This window comes from Corythoichthys intestinalis, chromosome 13 (genome assembly GCF_030265065.1).
Source record: "Corythoichthys intestinalis isolate RoL2023-P3 chromosome 13, ASM3026506v1, whole genome shotgun sequence".
Classification (NCBI taxonomy): domain Eukaryota; kingdom Metazoa; phylum Chordata; class Actinopteri; order Syngnathiformes; family Syngnathidae; genus Corythoichthys; species Corythoichthys intestinalis.
The window spans coordinates 52,214,599-52,230,123 of NC_080407.1; the positions used below are offsets into that span (position 1 = coordinate 52,214,599).

A 15,525-nucleotide genomic window follows, 5' to 3' on the forward strand; every position below is an offset into this window, starting at 1 on the left:
ATGCTGATTTTTCACCGATTTAAAAAAAATAATAATAAAAAATAAAATATTCAAGATGTATGTAGTCCTACAATTTTTGACCAAATCACATAATTTGGACATTAAAAAATTCCGGGACGGTGAGGGGCATAAAAGATGTATACAGAATTTGGAAAAAAATTACGGTTCCCCAGAAATTTGCCAAAAACTTTTCCGTTCATTGTTAATGGGATGCAAAGTTCAAATTTCCCTTCATTTCCAATAGCATTAACATTGCATTGGGCTAATTTAGACAGATGCAATTGACGGCCATGTATGTCAATTCTATTGATGCCAATATACTTGGATTCCATTGACATATGGATGTCGATGCCATTGACGGCCATGGACGTCCAAATTTCCCATTCATTTTAATTGGCATTTACTTTAATACCATTGACGGCCATGTTTGTCGATTTCTGTTGATGCGAATATACCTGGATTCCATTGACACATATGGATGTCGATGCCATTGACGGCCATGGACGTCCAAATTCCCCATTCATTTTCAATGGCATTTACTTTAATACCATTGACGGCCATGTTTGTCGATTTCTATTTATGCCAATATACTTGGATTCCATAGACACATATGGATGTCGATGCCATTGACGGCCATGGACGTCCAAATTACCCATTTATTTTCAATGGCAAAAAAACAAGCGTCCCAAAATCAACATGAAATGACCAGACATGACTAAGACACACCCCCAAATGTCCACATAAGAGCCGATATGACCAGGACACGCCCCCCCCTAAATGTCCACAAATGACTTGTTGTGACCAGGACCTGATAGTGTCCCCGAAATGTCCCCAAACCAACCTGGGCGGGGCTAAGATCTGTATCTCCACACAGCAAATACCCAGAGTAATTTCACCTGAAATTTCAAATTCAACTAGTTGTCAGTCGACATATTATCACAAATGATATGACAATATTTTATAGAGCTTGAAAAGTTACCTAGTGTTGCTTTAAGTACATTTATCACAAATTGACGTCCAGCGCCGTCAGTGGCAGGCAATGAGTTAATGAACAACAGGGATGAAAAGACTGTTACATGCCTGTTTTCCATGTTGTCTTATAAAAACGTGGCATGTTCCAAATAAAACAATGGAAAGTTTTTTTTACATTTGAATCATGTTGTTGAATGAGGTCATCAAAACATTGCAAACTGACAAAAACATGACATTTCCGATAGTGTTGACCCCAAAAGTCTCATCTGACTCAACAGCTTTTGACAAAGAATCTTGCGTTATCGGTTTCTTAACACCAGGTTGTATCGTCACCAATAGTGTTCTCACAGCAGCCACGAGAACATCCATCTCTTCTACTGAGGTAACTTTATTTTGTTTGTACTTGCAGATGTTCGTACCAGTCGCCGTTGTGAAATACCGATGTTGAAATGTGATACTGGCGTTGCTGCCGTTATTTATTGTACCCTGTTTCCTGTTCTGTCTATGAAAGGCGCAGTCCACATAAGCAGAAGTCACTTTTCAAGCGGAGGAAGCGATGGTGTCCAATTCTTCCAATTCATCCAGCTTCTCTCTTCCCATAAACGCTTCGGCCCAGGTGGGCATCGCCATCCTGACCTTGGCCTTCGCGCTGGGCTTCCCGGGAAACCTTTTCGTGGTGTGGTCGGTGGTCTGTCGCGTTCGCAAGCGCTCGGTGACGTGCCTGCTGGTGCTCAACCTGGCGGTGGCCGATGCTTTCGTTCTACTCACTGCGCCCGTTTTCCTCCGTTACCTCGCCGGCGGGCGGGGATGGGAGTTCGGCTCGGCGGGCTGCAAGCTGGTTCACTACCTGTGCAACGTCAACATGTACGTGTCCATCTACCTCATCTGCATGATGAGCATGGATCGGTGGCTGGCCGTTTCCAGGCCGTTTTTATCCCAGAGGATGCGGACTAAACGCTCGCTCATGATTCTCTTACTTGGAGTCTGGGTCTTGGCGTTCCTGCTGTCCATACCCATGCCTTTCTACCGCAGGTAAGTCCCTTACAGTGGGGCAAATAAATATTTAGTCAACCACCAATTGTGCAAGTTCCCCTACTTGAAAAGATAAGAGAGGCCTGTAATTGTCAACATGGGTTAACCTCAACCATGAGAGACAGAATGTAGGGGGGAAAAAAACAAACTCGCATTGTTTGATTTTTAAAGAATTTATTTCCAAATCAGAGTGGAAAATAAGTATTTGGTCACCTACAAACAAAATTTTTGACTGTCAAACAGGTATAACTTTGAACGAGGTCTAACGAGGCTCCACTTGTTACCTGTATTAATGACACCTGTTTTAACTATCGGTATAAAAGACACCTGTCCACAACTTCAGTCAGTCAGTCACACTCCAAACTCCACTATGGCCAAGACCAAAGAGCTGTCGAAGGACACCAGAGACAAAATTGTAGACCTACACCAGGCTGGGAAGACTGAATCTGCAATAGGTAAAACGCTTGGTGTAAAGAAATCAACTGTGGGAGCAATTATTAGAAAATGGAAGACATACAAGACCACTGATCATCTCCTTCGATCTGAGGCTCCATGCAAGATCTCACCCCGTGGCGTCAAAATGATAACAAGAACAGTGAGCAAAAATCCCTGACCCACACGGGGGGACCTAGTGAATGACCTACAGAGAGCTGGGACCACAGTAACAAAGGCTACTATCACTAACACAATGCACCGCCAGGGACTCAAATCCTGCATTGCCAGACGTGTCCCCCTGCTGAAGCCAGTGCACGTCCAGGCCCGTCTGCGGTTTGCTAGAGAGCATTTGGATGATCGAGAAGAGGACTGGGAGAATGTGTTATGGTCTGATGAAACCAAAATAGAACTTTTTGGTAGAAACACAGGTTGTCGTGTTTAGAGGAGAAAGAATACTGAATTGCATTCGAAGAACACCATACCCACTGTGAAGCATGGGGGTGGAAACATCATCCTTTGGGGCTGTTTTTCTGCAAAGGGACCAGGACGACTAATCTATGTAAAGGAAAGAATGAATGGGGCCATGTATCGAGAGATTTTGAGTGAAAATCTCCTTCCATCAGCAAGGGCACTGAAGATGAGACGTGGCTGGGTCTTTCAGCATGACAACGATCCCAAACACGCAGCCAGGGCAACAAAGGAGTGGCTTCGTAAGAAGCATTTCAAGGTCCTAGAGTGGCCTAGCCAGTCTCCAGATCTCAACCCCTGCGGAAAATCTTTGGAGGCAGTTGAAAGTCCGTGTTGCCCAACGACAGCCCCAAAACATCACTGCTTTAGAGAAGATCTGCATGGAGGAATGGGCCAACATACCAGCAACAGTGTGTGAAAAGCTTGTGAAGAGTTACAGAAAACGTTTGGCCTCCATTATTACCAACAAGGGGGACATAACAAAGTATTGAGATGAACTTTTCGTATTGACCAAATACCTATTTCATTTTCCACCGTGATTTGCAAATAAATTCTTTAAAAATCAAACAATGTGGTTTTCTGGTTTTTTTTCCCACATTCTGTCTCTCATGGTTGGGGTTCACTCATGTTGACAATTACAGGTCTCAGTAATATTTTGAAGTGGGAGAACTTGCACAATTAGTGGTTGACTAAATACTTATTTGCCCCACTGTACGTACGCCCCGAGCGCAGTGCCGCTTTATCGCAGTGTTCCTCTGTCCGTAGCAATCTGAGAGTATATCCCAACATCCCGCTGGCATTTTGTATCCCGTACCACTGGCGGAGCGTAGGCCACAAAGTCTTCCAGTACACCTTCGAGACCATCATGGGCTGCCTGGTGCCCTTCTCTCTCATCAACACTTGCTACTCGTCCGTCATCTGCCGTCTGCAAAGCGCCATGTTCCAGCGTCGGGGCAAAGGCAGCAGACTGATCTTCATGATCATCTGCACCTTCGCCGTATTCTGGCTACCGTATCACATCGTCAACGTTATCGAGGTGATTCCGTCAATCGTCAAGTTTCCCAGGCGTGAAGCTAAGCGCCCTCTGTTTCTCTCGCCCAGATAATTGGCCTCTTGCAGGACAGCAAGACCATAATGGATGCCGCTGGCCGGGCCCGTCCTAACGTCACAGCCTTCGCCTACTTCAGCAGCGCCGTCAACCCGATTCTCTACGTCTTCGCTGGCAGCGCCCACATCCGCCAAGCCGGCCTCAACTTCATGGGCAAGCTCTTTGAAGCCACCTATTCGGAGAGCAGGAGCTCAACCTTTACCCGCAGCGGACGTACCACCAGTTCATCGCGAGAGGACACCTCAGTTCTGCAGACGCTGTCCGTCAAACTCAAGAAGCCTTTCAGAAGCAGGCACGGAGATGGCGCCAATGGGAGAGAGACGGAAGAGCCCGAACTTAAGACTCTGGCAAGTGTTGATCCGTTAGAATAGCAAGTTAAGGATGCAAGAAAATGATTGTTGTAATTTTCTATACTTTCATTAGCCTCCCACCCTCCCAAACGAATGATACGTCAACTAGTGATAAAAAGGGGTGTGACAAAATATCGAAATGGTGATATATCGTGATACTTTGTATCCCAAAATGTTATCGATATGCTCCTGCCAAGAATCGAGATATCGTTTTAAAAAGGTATCAAGGGCTATTTGCAGGCCATGACATTGACTGGATGAGTCTTTCTCCACCAGTTTTAGCTCTGTGGCATGATGCATTGTCATCTTAGAAAATGACAAACATATTTTCAACTGAAGGGATAAGAAAGCTGTCTAAAATTTCAATGTAAACTTGTGCATTTTTTGAAGATTTAACCACAGCCATCTCCCCAGTGCCTTTGCCTGACATGCAGCCCCATATCATCAAGGACTGAGGGAATTTTGATGTGTTCTTCAGGCAGTCATCTTTGTAAATCTCACTGGAACAGCACCGAACAAAAGTTCCAGCATCATCACCTTGTCAAGAGTCAAGAATCTGCATTGAACAAGGTGTCAAGAGTCAAGAATCTGCATTGGACAGGGTGGTGATGCTGGAACTTTTGTTCGGTGCTGTTCCAGTGAGATTTACAAAGATGACTGCCTGAAGATGACCTCAAAATTCCCTCAGTCCTTGGTGATATGGGGCTTTTATGACAACTTGCAGTCTCTGAGGCATGGACTTGATGAGTATTCTTCATCAATTTGATGCCAACTCTCTTTGATTGCAGTTGCCAGATCATCCTTGCAAGTCGGAGCCTTGCTATGGACCATTTTTTTTTCAATTTCCAGCACAGGTTATCAATAGGGTTGAGATCTAGGCTATTTGCAGACCATGACATTGACTGGATGAGTCTTTCTCCTAGGAATCCTTTAACAGTTTTAGCTCTGTGGTATGATGCATTGTCATCTTAGAAAATGACAAACATATTTTCAATTGAAGGGATAAGAAAGCTGTCTAAAATTTCAATGTGAACTTCTGTATTTTTTTTAAGATTTAACCACAGGTATCTCCCCAGTGCCTTAGCCTCACATGCAGCCCCATATCGTCAAAGACTGAGGGAATTATGATGTCTTCTTCAGGCAGTCTTTGTAATTCTCACTGGAACGGCACCAAAGAAAAGTTCCAGCATTATCACCTTGTCAAATGCAGATTCTTCACTCTTTACAAGGATTCTTGACTCTTGTCCAATGCAGATTCTTGACTCTTGACAAGGTGATGATGCTGGAACTTTTGTTTGGTGCCGTTCCAGTGAGATTTACAAAGATGACTCATCCAGTCAATGTCATGTGGATGAGTCTTTCTCCAAGGAATGCTTTAACAGTTTTAGGTCTGTGGTATTATGCATTGTCATCTTGGAAAATGACATATTTTCAACTGAAGGGATAAGAAAGCTGTCTAAAATTTCAGTGTAAACTTGTGTATTTTTTGAAGATTTAACCACAGCCATCTCCCCAGTGCCTTTGCCTGACATGCAGCCTCATATCATCAAGGACGGAGGGAATTATGATGTCTTTGTAATTCTCACTGGAACGGCACCAAACAAAAGTTCCAGCATTATCATCTTGTCCAATGCAGATTCTTGACTCCTGACAACTAACCCTAAACCCTAACCCTAACCAAGAGGAGAGAAAAACATAGAAATAATAGAAACACCAAAGAAACACAAGAAAAAGACAAAACACACGTTACTACAGGAAGAATTGGAAATGATCACAGAAGACCCAGATATGGGAGAATTAGAAGAAGAAATGGAAAAGGCAGACGCAGAATGAGATTAACTCTTGACTATGATGTTGGATGAATCAGGAACAGACTTAGAAGAAGAGATAAAATCAAGACTTAGATAATGATGACTAAACAGAAACAGATGAAGGAGAAAAAAATAGAAATAGAGGAACAAAAGACAGAGACATCATTGAACTAAACAAGAAACACACCAAATGAAAACAGAAAAGGCACGAAAGTGACATGAAAATTCTACCAGAAAGATAAAACAATGGAGATTAGAAGCCAGAAAAAATGCATAATAGTAGGAGACGCTAATTTAGCTTTCATTCCTAAATTTTATGTGAATAACATGCAAATAGACAGTTATCCTGGAGGCCATTTTCGACATTGCTTTAGCTGAATACATACATTAACCAAAATGTGAGCCATGTGTTAGCCTTGGAAGCTGAAACGTTTAAGGTGGAACAAAACAAAATTCAATGGACAACAACTACAGCCAAACATATGCTAATTCATTGGTGCAAAGCTCTACAAAAAGACTCCATAAAGAAAAGAACAAAAGTACACATATGCTTACCACAAATAATTATACTTACCTTTACTTGAAATACTTACCTGTACCCGAATCCTACATCGTAACCCTAAACCATAGCTACAAAATAAATGAGACCCAATATAGGGATACAATGTACATGGTCTTGCTTTATTTTATCAATTTTAGCTATAAATTAAGACTTAGCTTCAACATCACTGGGACCGTTAGCCACGTAGTAAGCCAATCTCCATTTTACTGCGGAGTCATTGGTCGTAATACTTTTATAACGTAACCTAGGAACTCCTCCTTTATGACGACCCAATTATTTTCCCATTTCCACCCTTGGTAGCTTCTTTGGTATTTTAAAGGCCACTAACGATGATCCGGGATGAGAATGTAAAATCTGCTTGGATATCTTACACAACAGACGGGTTAGAGCTGGGATGCATTAATTCCATGTGTTGGACAGATCCTTGATAATACGTTTGTCATTTTCCAAGATGACAGTGCATCATGCTACAGAGCTAAAACTGTTAAAGCATTCCTTGGAGAAAAACTCATCCACATGACATTGACTGGATGTGTCATCTTTGTAAATCTCACTGGAACGGCACCAAACAAAAGTTCCAGCATCATCACCTTGTCAAGTCAAGAATCTGCATTGTACAAGTTGATGATGCTGGAAGAAGTTTTGTTTGGTGCTGTTCAAGTGAGACCTTAACTGGCCAAAAATTACCTAATTGCCTGGCATTGACTGCCACTGACGGCCATAGATGTCCAAACCGTTTGACGTGGGAGGGATGGCAGCGAATGAACGAATGTTGCCACCACTGATTAAACTCATTCCAATTCACACTAGAAGCTTGTTTTTCTGTCAATTGTTGTTTGTAGAATATCCTAGAATGAGTTTCTGACCAATGTAGCCATCTCCCTGGTGCCTTTGCCCGACATGCAGCCCGATATCATCAAGGACTGAAGGAATTTTGAAGTCTTCTTCAGGCAGTCATCTTTGTAAATCTCACTGGAACGGCACCAAACAAGTTCCAGCATCATCACCTTGTCCAATGCAGATTCTTAACTCTTGACAAGGATTCTTGACTCTTGTCCAATGCAGATTCTCGACTCTTGACACTTTGTCCAATGCAGATTCTTGACTCCTGACAAGGTGATTATGCTGGAACTTTTGTTTGGTGCTGTTCCAGTGAGATTTACAAAGATCAAAATTCCCTCAGTCCTTGACGATATGGGGCTGCATGTCAGGCAAAGGCACCGGGGAGATGGTTGTGGTTAAATCTTCAATAAACGCACAAGTTTACATTGAAATTTTAGCTTTCTTATCCCTTCAATTGAAAATATGTTTGTCATTTTCCAAGATGACAATGCATCATGCCACAGAGCTAAAACTGGTAAAGCATTCCTTGGAGAAAGACTCATCCACATGACATTGAGTGGATGAGTCATCTTTGTAAATCTCACTGGAACGGCACCAAACAAAAGTTCCAGCATAGTCACCTTGTCAAGAGTCAAGAATCTGCATTGGACAAGGTGATGATGCTGGAACTTTTGTTTGGTGCTATTCCAGTGAGACCTTAAACAGCCCAAAATTACCTAATTGCCTGGCATTGACTGCCACTGACGGCCATAGACGTCCAATCCGTTTGAAGTTGGAGGGATGGCAGCGAATGAACACGTCTACTCGTGATAATCTCATTCCAATTCACACTAGAAGCTTGTTTTTCTGTTAATTAGTTGTTTGTCGAATATCCTAGAATGATTTCCTGACCTATCGCCATATCGTCAGATCATCGTTATATTGAGCTTTGTATTGTATCGTATCGTGAGGTACCAAGAGGTTCCCACTCCTAGTGATAAAAGAACCACGTCACAGTCGGTGACACTGAAAGAGTTAATGTAAGAGAACTGTTCCTGACATCTCTTTGGCAACAAATTTAAGATTTCATCATTCAAAGCACACTTCCTCACTGTTTCATCACATGCCGTTTGAGTAATTGCTACATGTATGTCCAAACTGATGTTTTTAGTGTATGAACATTTCCAAATAAAGTGTTTGCAGGACTGTAAAATACAACTCTTGACTCAATCTGGGGCATTGGACGCACAAAGCCACAATTGTGCCAACTCGGCATGAAATCTGAGTGAGCCTCGCGCTTAGAATAGCATCTCGTTGCTGTTTCGTGGGAGTAGAAGCAGACTGCTTTGAGTCTGACAGAGTGTAAAGCGCGAGACGCATTTTGTTGTTTTTGGTCTAATCCGCATGGAGGCGAGTGCAAGTGGCCTGCCAGAAGAATGGGAAGCTCAATGGAGGAGGGAGAAGGAAAGAAGAGAGCAAGTTTTAGGAGAAGGACAAGCTGGAGTTGAGCAGGATAAGCGCGAGTTGCGAAGAATCGTGGCCTTCAACGACTCCAGATTGGGGCTGACGGGCGAGAAGATGGAACCAGGTTGCCCGGATGGTGTCCGATTGTATCAGAGCCAAAGCTTTCCTTGTGAGACGTTCGAGGTCTTGAAGGAGTTTCTCGAATCGCGTCTCCTCACGGATCTGACGTTAATCACGAACGACGGAAACACCTTCAATGTTCACTCTTCAATCCTCGCTGCTGTCAGTTCTTTCGTCAAGGCGAGTGTTAAGAAAGAAGCTCAAATGCGTGATGAGGGTGAGACCGCTCCACACCAGTGGTCCTTGTTTCTGGGTCCAGATGTAGATCATTGTGGGCTACGGGCAATTCTTGAGTTTGCTTATACCGGGGAGCTTATAACAGGTGAGAACCTACCTCAAATCAAGGCAGCGGCACGCGCACTTGGAGTTTCTAGATTAGTGGACATCTGTGAGCAAGCTGCAGGACCAGAGACAGGTCAGAAGAAGAAACCTGCCTTTGAGGAGATGAGGCATACCCTTCGATCCATAGAGCAGTTGTGGGCCGACGGTGTGGGCTGCAATGTCATTTTGGATCTCAGTGGAGCTTTGTTCCCCGGTTTGTACCATCAGTCCTATTCCCTCATTTTGTAGATGCTTCAGAATGGAATGAACTACTTCTTCTGCCAGTCCACAGGGTGATCCTGGCGGCAAGCAGCGACTACTTCCGAGGCATGTTCACCAGCGGGATGAGGGAATCAGTTCAAGCCCGAATTGCCCTTCCTGTCAACGAAGCTCCAGAGATGGCCGCTTTGATTTGCTGTTGCTACCGCGGGACGCTTTCAGTTAACTGGGACTGCGTTTTCGAACTAGCCTGTACGGCGCTCCGGTTTCAGTTCCGGTCGGCAGTCTCGCTTTGCCTACTCTTCATGCGGCAAGAAATGGAAGCGAGTACCTGTTTGGATGTTGCTTCTTTTGCCGAAGCTTACGGGATCTCAGATCTCCTCGAAGAAGCCGATGACTACGTGCTGCGAAACTTTTTGGAGGTGTCTGCTACTGAAAAGTTTAAGGATCTCCAAGCTGAGAAGCTTTTCAAATTCCTCTGCAGCGATGGGCTCAGCGCGCCGTCTGAGCTAGTCGTTTTTCGAGCTCTAGTCTCCTGGCTGGAGGCGGAACCTGACGAAAGACTGGGACTTGCCGGCAAACTGATGAGAGGGGTTCGCTTCCCCCTTATGACATTTCGAGAGTTCAGGGAAGTAAGTGATCTCGTCCAAAGCTGTGAGCAAAGGCGAGCATGTGACTCCATTGTTTCCTTTAGGTCAGGGCTATCAACCTGCGCATGGAAACCAAAGACGTGCAACTTCAGGGCGCTGCTTTTAAAGAATTCGGATCCAGCATCCCTATGCAGGATCACCATCGTGTAAGGTTCCCCAAAGACTGCCTCCTCCTTGTCGGTGGGGACCGGCTGGACCCTGATGTAGGCCGGCGCATACCAAGTCGTGAAATATGGTTTTTAAACTCCCTGCGATCAGGAATCGGCCTTGTGAAGGACATTGAGTGGAGGATGCTGGCCCAGATTCCAGAAAAACCAAAGTTCAGACATGCAGTTGCAACAATTGGGGGGCGGTTGTTTGTGATTGGAGGATGTCACTTTTACGCCCGGGACAACGTTATGAAATCCACCTACAGGTGAACACGGTTATTTCACGCACACTTTAAGTGCATCCCACTGGCTGACGTCTATCTCTTCTTATCACACTAGCTACGACCCTGAGCAGGGCTTTTGGAGGAGATGCAGCGACATGAAGGAATGTCGAAGTAGCTTCTCAGCAGTTGTGCACAAAGGTAAACTTTGTGTTATTGGCGGAGACGAGCAGCTGAATACCAATTTGAAGAGTGTGGAGATGTACGACAGCGAGGCGGACACCTGGAGGTGAACTTAAAATGGAAGATTATCACTCACTTATAACATATTGACTTGTTTTTTCGTGTTTTGTCGTTCTCCTAGCTTTGTTCATCCTCTGGATCAGCCACTAAGTGGGCAAGCTGCCACTGTCCTCGACGAAAGGGTGTTCATCTCTGGAGGTTTTGACTCACAGTACATTTGCCTTACCTCCTTGTTCATGTACGACCCGGAGGTGGGAAGCATCAGCATGGCAGATATGAATCAAGACCGGGCCCAGCACTGCATGGAGGCTCTGCGAGGCCGTCTATACGTAGCCGGCGGCGTGTGCAACCTGAGGAAGTTTTACACCGACCAGCTCAATTGTGAGGTTTACAATCCAGCTGCTGATTCATGGACATCAATCGCACCTCTGCCCGTGCCTCATGTGGGTGCGGCCTCGGCCATTTTAGAGGAGAATGTCTACATTCTGGGAGGGTACTGTCAAGAAGATTACAGCGAGTCTTGGCTCGTCCACCGGTTTAACCGTGGCACAAAACGCTGGGAGAGAATGGGAAAAGTGCCAGCAGCTGTTACCGACATTAGGGCCTGTGTGCTAAAATTACCCAGGACTTTGAGATGCTAGCATTGAAATAAGTGAAACATCACATCTGGATTGTGTTACTATTGTTTATATGTTCTTATCAACCAGGATGTATTGTAAAATAAAATGGATCGACTCAGGTAGCAGGACAAAAGGGCAAGACAATTGTGTTTGTTCTTCTACATCAGGGGTCTCCAACCCAGTCCATAAGGGCCGCTGTGGCTTCTGTTTGTTTTCTTTGCGGAACAGTTTGGAGACCCCTGCTCTACATGAATGCATTCATCATTTTATTTCAGACATGAAGACACGCAAGAATGACAAAAACAAAGAGGACATCGACCTTCTGATGCTGATAAACGGTAAGACTGTACAAAATATCCTTCTACGTGCGTACATGTGGTGGCAGAAATAGCACAGACGCTCGCAGGTCGTTGTTCGGCCCCGGCATCTTTCCCATGTTCTCCCACTTCCGCAGAGCTGGGTCGTAACGGTGGACCATCTTGGTGTCGCTGTAGTCCTCTTGACTGTACCCGCCCAGCACGTACAACTTCCCCTCCAGAACGGCACTTCCAGCCCCCACGTGAGGCACGGGTAGAGCCGAGAAAGCCGTCCAACAGTCCGCATCGGGATCGTACGCCTCGCAGGCTAGCTGATCTATCGCCGTCTGCTTATTGTCCTGTGTAATCCCGCCCATGACGTAAAGACGGTCGTCTAGAGTCTCCATGCAGTGGTGAGCACGTCCTCCAGACATATTAGCCAGGTAGATGCTACCTTTTTCTGGGTGGTACACAAACAGAGATGCCAGACAACAGTGGTCGCTGTTCAATCCACCAGAAATGAAGATCTGCCCTCGAGAAACTTTGGCCACGTGCCCAGCGAGGGTCTGATCCAGGGGCCGAACAAAGCTGAAATTGATATGTGAGAGCATTTCAATGTTAACTCAATAGCACTGAAAGATAAGCATTCACACTTTTCCAGTTTCAGACATCTTTCCAGCTAACGTTTGTTAGCTTAGCTTAGATTAGCATTGGATGCTCTTACCTCCAAGAGTTAGCAGCAGGTGAGAAGCATTCTACACTATCTGTATAATCAGGGTGACAGCGCCCCCCAATGGCATATATGTGATCGCCTAGTACCACCACTGAGAAGTAGCCCTTCTTATTTGTCATGTCAGCCATTCTCTCCCAGCTGTTTTGGAGTAGGTCATACCTGTGTTGAAAGATAAAAAAATTAAACATTTGAACCCTGATAATCCCCTTTTAACAGGCCTCACCTGTAAACAGACTTTAGGGTGTCTTCTGTCCCGTAGTACTTTTTCCCACCAAAGACGTAGAGTTTCCCTTTGAGCACCGCGGCTTCATGGCAGAACCTCGCCGGATCCGGCATTTCTCCCAGCAGCCTCCACTCCATCGCTTTTCTTATCCCCGTGTGGTTCATTAGAGAATTCCCGAACCAGACTTCTCTGCTCAAACGGCGATTCCCCAGGTCCTCGGAGATCTGATCGCCTCCGGTCAAGACTATAATCTGTTTCGGCAAGTAGATGCGGCTCTGCGGTTCCACTTCATTGGAGCAGAACACCTCCCGCACTTCTTCATAGAGCTCGGCCAGCTCGTGTAGACGCCACAGTTTCGCCACCTGAACTTCTTTGAATTCCTTAAATGTCATAAGGGGGAAGTGGACAGTTTTCATGAGCTCTCTGGCAAGTTTACATCGGGTCTCGGGCTCGGCTCGGATCCAGCCCGCGACAGCCGTGAACACAACCAGCTCGGACGGAACACAAAGCGAGCTGCTGTTCAGGTATCTCGAGAGCTGCGGAACTGGCAGATCCTTAAATTTGGAGGTGCACGCCACCTTTTGAAATTGCCGCAACACATAATCTTCGGCGACTTCGAGAAGCTGTGCTAACTGGTAAGCTCGGGCGAACGATACCACATCTAGGCAAAAGTACGGATTGAGTTCTTGCTGGAGGAAGTCCAGGCTCAGGGAGAGCGCTGGCTGGTACTGAAGCTGAATGGAGGTGCTGCTGATCTCAAACGCGCAACTCCAGCTTAGCGGGAGCGCGCCACTGTAGGATGATCCGACGAGAGCTTCCAAGTCTGAAGCAGACAGGAACGGAAGAGCGATGTGGGACTGAGTGGACTCTTTCATCCCTGAGCTGAACATTCCACGGAAGAAGTCGCTGCTGGCTGCCAGGATGATTCTGTGGGCTAGAGGCGGGACAATAAGCTATAACCTGTAAGGAAATTAATTCAGTTGTTGTTTGGGTTTGCTACTCACCAGGAAGTGATGCTCCAATTGCTTCTAGAACAACATCGCAGCCCACTCGCTCCACCCACAACTTTCGGATTGAATGAAGACTGATGGCTAATTGTTCTGAATCCGAGATGCCTCCCTCGTTCTCTTTTTCAGTAGCAGTGAACGATTTCTCCTTCTGCTTACAAAGAAAATGCAACACCCTCTGTGCGCCCAGGGTCTGAGCTGCAGCTTCCACGTATGCTACGTTGTCCTCCTTCAAACGGGATATAAGTCCAGTGTAGGCGAATTCCACAATCCCCTCCAGCCCACGGAAGTCCACATCTGGACCCAAGGAAATGGAGTACCTGTGCTCTCCCTCACCCACACAGTGCTTCAAATTGTTCTTGACCAGGGTGCTGACGGTTGCCATGACGCTGGAATGTAGGCGGAGCCTTGTGCCGTCGTATGTTCTCAAAGTGAGGTCGGCCAGCAGAGACGAGTCCTTGAATGCCGTCAATGTGCGGAAGAGCTCGACGTGGTGGTCATCTTTGCAGTAGATCTTTATGCTGTCTGCACCTTCTTCTGAGCTCCTTTCCTCCTCATCCTCACTTGACATCTCTTCTTCCTCCTTTTCACATTCTACACGGTTTGTCCGTGAGATGGCACTCACCCTCCTATGGAGTTCTCCCTTCTTCAAAACTGCCAACATACTATTTCTTCTTTTTTCGTCATTCTGCAACCCAGTGAAACCACGCCCTTCATTGTTCTCACCGTTACAATCAGTCCAAGTATAACTTGAACCTTCCAAAGAATCCCTATTCCCCTTCTGCTCTTGACTAGAGTGTTTTACGAGGTTCTTTAGGACAGGATCCTGTTCTTCCTCCTTCACATTCATGAATGCTCCCTGATTCTCGACCCTGCTTTGTTCTTCACCCTCAATATCTGCATCTCTGTCCTCTACCCCCCAGTTCTCAGCCCATACTTCTTCATCTATCACCTCCCGGTACTCTGTATCCACTCCATCATCCTTCCTCACCTTGGCATGCCCCTCATCGTCTTCCTCATCAGACTCCTCGCCGACATCCACAGTTATCCAACGCCTTACCTTCAGCTCCATTATCTTCCTCCATCGCTCCCAGTCTGGCTGTGGATTTTCCACCTCCATTGAGCTCAGTCAGCTTCAAACGTCCCCTTGTCGCATAGTCTCAACCCTAAAGTTCTGCCTCGCCTCCTGGTTGCATCTGATTGTCCGCCGCCTTGCTGTCCTCTCAAGTACGTGTCGTCATCTCAGTGAGTGAACTATATCGAGAACAAAACCGTATAACGGCAGCTAATTACAATTCCAACCCGTCTGAGGCGCTTACGTTACACCTGGCACTTCACATTAAAGAAGCGTTTATATCTGACCCAGATAGACTCAGAGGCAGCTGGTTCTCAGCCAAAGGTCTCTCTTTCTTCTCGGGCATTTTGATCCTAAGCCATAAGACTGCAGGATCTTTATTAATTACCCCAAGGGTGCCAAGGTGGGTTCATGTTGCTTCTGTGCATTCAAATGCTGAGGAATCTGGGTCAAGGATCAAGAGGCGGGTGGGGTGAGACAACACATTTACACCTGTTGTTGTGTACGCTGTGATAGGAAGCCAACAGTTGGTTCGCTGGAGTACTAAAGTGCACTTTGAGTTAGCATGATGTCTTACTAAGAATACTACATTTGGTAATAGATAACCGAGATTCATCACGGTAG

The 15,525-nt window shown here is 45.7% G+C and overlaps 3 protein-coding genes across 4 annotated transcripts; 2 read left to right on the top strand and 1 right to left on the bottom strand.

The window, feature by feature from the left end:
• Positions 1-1,206: 1,206 nt before the first annotated feature.
• On the top strand, positions 1,207-4,809 carry ltb4r (leukotriene B4 receptor). Of its 2 annotated transcripts, XM_057854595.1 has the most exons (4): positions 1,207-1,354; positions 1,484-2,004; positions 3,673-3,943; positions 4,009-4,809. In XM_057854595.1, the coding sequence occupies exons 2-4, from the start codon at positions 1,529-1,531 to the stop codon at positions 4,384-4,386; spliced, it is 1,125 nt and encodes a 374-aa protein (XP_057710578.1). In that variant the 5' UTR covers positions 1,207-1,354; positions 1,484-1,528; the 3' UTR covers positions 4,387-4,809. The 2 variants fall into 2 exon arrangements, with proteins under 2 accessions (XP_057710578.1, XP_057710577.1); XM_057854594.1 differs by lacking the exon at positions 1,207-1,354 and having other exon boundaries at positions 1,383-2,004.
• A 192-nt stretch (positions 4,810-5,001) lies between these two features.
• Positions 5,002-13,258, top strand: si:ch211-63p21.8 (kelch-like protein 33). The gene is given in 5 exon segments (XM_057854614.1): positions 5,002-9,700; positions 9,703-10,316; positions 10,379-10,749; positions 10,823-10,993; positions 11,069-13,258. Coding segments are annotated over 5 exon segments (2,412 nt in total). The 5' UTR covers positions 5,002-8,964; the 3' UTR covers positions 11,589-13,258.
• LOC130928220 (kelch-like protein 33) lies at positions 11,629-15,360 on the bottom strand. The gene is made up of 4 exons (XM_057854584.1): positions 13,824-15,360; positions 12,820-13,753; positions 12,588-12,755; positions 11,629-12,451 (listed from the first exon to the last, which is right to left on the bottom strand). Exons 1-4 carry the CDS (start codon positions 14,944-14,946, stop codon positions 11,929-11,931), a joined length of 2,748 nt encoding a protein of 915 aa, XP_057710567.1. The 5' UTR covers positions 14,947-15,360; the 3' UTR covers positions 11,629-11,928.
• Positions 15,361-15,525: the final 165 nt, after the last annotated feature.